This window comes from Phoenix dactylifera, unplaced genomic scaffold (genome assembly GCF_009389715.1).
Source record: "Phoenix dactylifera cultivar Barhee BC4 unplaced genomic scaffold, palm_55x_up_171113_PBpolish2nd_filt_p 001152F, whole genome shotgun sequence".
NCBI classification, from domain to species: Eukaryota; Viridiplantae; Streptophyta; class Magnoliopsida; order Arecales; family Arecaceae; genus Phoenix; species Phoenix dactylifera.
The window spans coordinates 30,905-34,337 of NW_024068491.1; the positions used below are offsets into that span (position 1 = coordinate 30,905).

A 3,433-nucleotide genomic window follows, 5' to 3' on the forward strand; every position below is an offset into this window, starting at 1 on the left:
AGATAAAATGATTTAAAAGTAGATTTGGTTGCTAATATGTCCCCACTAGATCAAGCAAATCACCAACTCAACGCTGCCACCTCCAAAGGTCAATGCGCAAAATACACCCCTGGCCCCGATTAGCGAGCTGATCTATGCTTTGGCCTATTTATAATACGGTTGGAAGTCAGAAAGGTTTCCTCAAAAGTCCACATATCCAAGTTGTTTTTAGATCAAGTTGTCTATCCACGTTCCAAAGTGGCAACTAAAGTGGGTTTGAGTAATATTAGGTCATGTTAGCCACTCAGCCACATTTTCTTTGACACAGACCTCTCCTAGGGTTAACATTATTTCCAACTTTGAAGTCGATCCACAACATTGTTGTGGTTTGGTCTAGTCTAACTGTTTGAATCCTAATATGTCTTCAGGTAAAGTGGTAGGACTATGTATATAAAACTGGACAGAAGATCAATAAATTAAGGTAAAAATAACCTTTGATGAGGGAACCTTTCCACCACAGAAAACATATCAACATTTAATAAAATTCACTTGCTCATATGGTACTTACATGGGGATGTAAGAAGAGCAATATACAATATCTTGAGATTGATATAATCCTTACTGACTCCTATATATCAACAACAACTACAGCTCATCGACAAAATAATTAAAGTATCCTTGATGGCTACATCCAATGCCACACATCAACTCACCAAGGTTTGAGCATATATAGAATCAGTCTAGCCTCATTTTAGCTAGCTTTTTAACAGGACAATCTTCTTCATCGTCCTTTGGCAGCCGCTTGGGCTTCTTCAAGGAGTTTGCTTGTCCATCTAGCTTGAGTTCCGCGAACTGCTTCCAAGGATTAGCATCCGCATAGTCTGTTTGTTTGCATTTTTCGAGCCATTCTTCATATCTATTCACCAATGAAGATTAGAGGAGAGCGAATATAGCTATATAAGCCTATATGAAATAATCAGACGATATATAGTATTAATAAAATCATATATTGTATATTATATAAAAATTTTTTACTACTTAATTGTTGCTATGTGATAATGGGTAAACCATTTGGTCTTCCTGTTACAAAAACAAAATTCAATAGAAATAGATTTTAGTATGTTTTAGTTACAAAAACAGTGGAGATAATAGGACCTGATATTTTTCTGATACCAAACAGACATCTTGGTTAAAATAAAATGATGATTTCAGAAGGTTGTAGGGATTACATATCTGCTTAAATTCTCGGTATCATTTATCTAATTGCAAGAAACGGGAGACAACTTTCAATCAAAAAAGGAACGGGAGACAACTTACATGTCAATGGGCTCCGTGGAATCTGCAATCAAATTAAGAGACGAACACAATGTTAGATAAAGAAGCAATACAAAAGAATGATCAAGAAACATCATATAACGGCATACCTTTATCGATCATGGTGGAATAAAGCGCATGGCATATCCTGCAAGAAAGCTCTCCAACACGATCATCGAAGTACCTGGATTAGATAACAAAATATTGAGTTCCATATAAAATATCAAATATCCCATCTTTATATACGTAGAGAGACCAATAACTCAAGAAGAAAGAAAGAAAGAAAAGCTAGGAAGATTGATTACATATAGCAGAGAACGCCATTGAGTTCCATATAAAACAGAAAATATCCCATCTTTATGCACGTAGAGAGACCAATAACTCTAACAAGGAGAGAAAGCAAAGCAAGAAAGATTGATTACATGTAGCAGAGAACGCCGGTGTCATGGTCGCAGCATAGGCAGTGGAAGCTGACGCCGGGGATTGGCTCCGTCAACTTCACAGCCGGCCTAACCTTCGGGTACTTCCTTTTCGCCATCAATGGATGGAAGAGATTCTTGGAGAGAAAGAGCGGATTAGAGCTTCGGAGAGACCAATATGTTGGTTAACAGTTTTAGGCAATGGGTTTCAAAACCCTAATCTGGGATTTAGAAAGTAGAGGAGGAGGATCGAGGGCTCTTTTATAAGGAAAGAGAAGCTGTCAGTGAGACAGATTTTATATTTCCTTGAGAGAATTTTGGTTCAGTTTAAAATTCGAAACTGACAGTAGCATTTCGCGTTTTATTCTGCTTAAACAAAAAAAGTTACTTTTCATATAAAAAGAAAGTACTAATTAGAAATTGCTTTTGAATTAGATGATATTTTTTTTAATTTTTATTTTTACGTTGACAAACACATCAGGTCAAGATATTGGTTTGTTTCGGTCCAGAAAACTTACCAGTGTTTGGACTAAAGTCTCTCCGGTATCTTAGGGATATTCCAAGATCTGGAAAATTTTTTTGTCCATTTCTTTCTTTGGAAGAGCTGTTTTCTTTGCATATCTTTGGAAATAACAGCAGATAGAGCACCAATAAAATTTTGCTCTACTTGTATCCGAATCTGTTTAAAATTCTATCATCGAACTCATCCCAAATTCAATTAAAAATTTGCCCAACAATTTTAAAGCCGTCCCATCAAAAAAATGCTAAATTCATCAGGTATCTGACCCTATTTGATTAATCTTTATTCTGATTGGGTTATTCAAATCAAATTCGAGAATTACACAAAGAAGAAAGGAAAAGACTTTGGCACAATGATTTGAATATAACAAATAAAACTCAATAAAAAAACTAATAATATATCTAACTAAAATCATAATAAATGGAAGGGGTTAGATGTTCTTGGGGATTGGGGTTCAAGTTCCCTCACCTCTCTCTCTTATATATATATATTTATAAAATTTTATAATATATTAATATATATATATATATATATTATATTGGGTTCGAATAGCAAATATCTGAGGGTCAAATCTCAAATTCATCCCAAACTGCAATATGTTTTAACTTTAAATCCCAAATCCTTCCCAAATCTTCTAGAATTTTGCTAAACGTGTCCTGTTAAGATTTGGTTTTTACAGGTTGGATACTTGAGAAAACCCGCCCGGCTGCCAACCCTACATATCCTCTATGTCAAATGTTTTCATATTTTTGAACTACTCAAGTTCAAATATTTGGATATGTACAATAACTCAAAATATCTAGTTGCCAAGCAAAGATTGTGATTACTGGGACAAACACTGGCTAACCTAATGCCAGTGGTTAGCTTTGTTTTTTTTTAATATATATCTCTATTGTCTTCTAAGTAATTCTGAATTCTTTTTCAATAGGATCTCTAGGATTAAAAATAGGTTTCTTTTTTCTTCATCATGCAATTTCCTGGATTTCCGCTATCCTTTGTGTTTTGCCATCGGCTATGGTCATGGCTGGTGGGAGCAATGGATTTCAGCTATGTCATTCATAGATAGTAAGGTGGCAGATTGTGGTTGACTATAAACATCTTTCTTCTTTCATTCTTTCTTAACTAATAAACACAAATTTCTTTCTACATCAGAGAATATACTAAGGATTGCTTAAGATTCAGCTGTATTTTAAAAATTTTG

General features: G+C 34.7%; 1 protein-coding gene across 1 annotated transcript; it reads right to left on the minus strand.

The window, feature by feature from the left end:
• Positions 1-714: 714 nt before the first annotated feature.
• On the minus strand, positions 715-1,831 carry LOC120108053 (transcription elongation factor 1 homolog). Its single transcript, XM_039121606.1, has 4 exons — positions 1,716-1,831; positions 1,404-1,477; positions 1,297-1,318; positions 715-895 (listed from the first exon to the last, which is right to left on the minus strand). Exons 1-4 carry the CDS (start codon positions 1,829-1,831, stop codon positions 715-717), a joined length of 393 nt encoding a protein of 130 aa, XP_038977534.1.
• Positions 1,832-3,433: the final 1,602 nt, after the last annotated feature.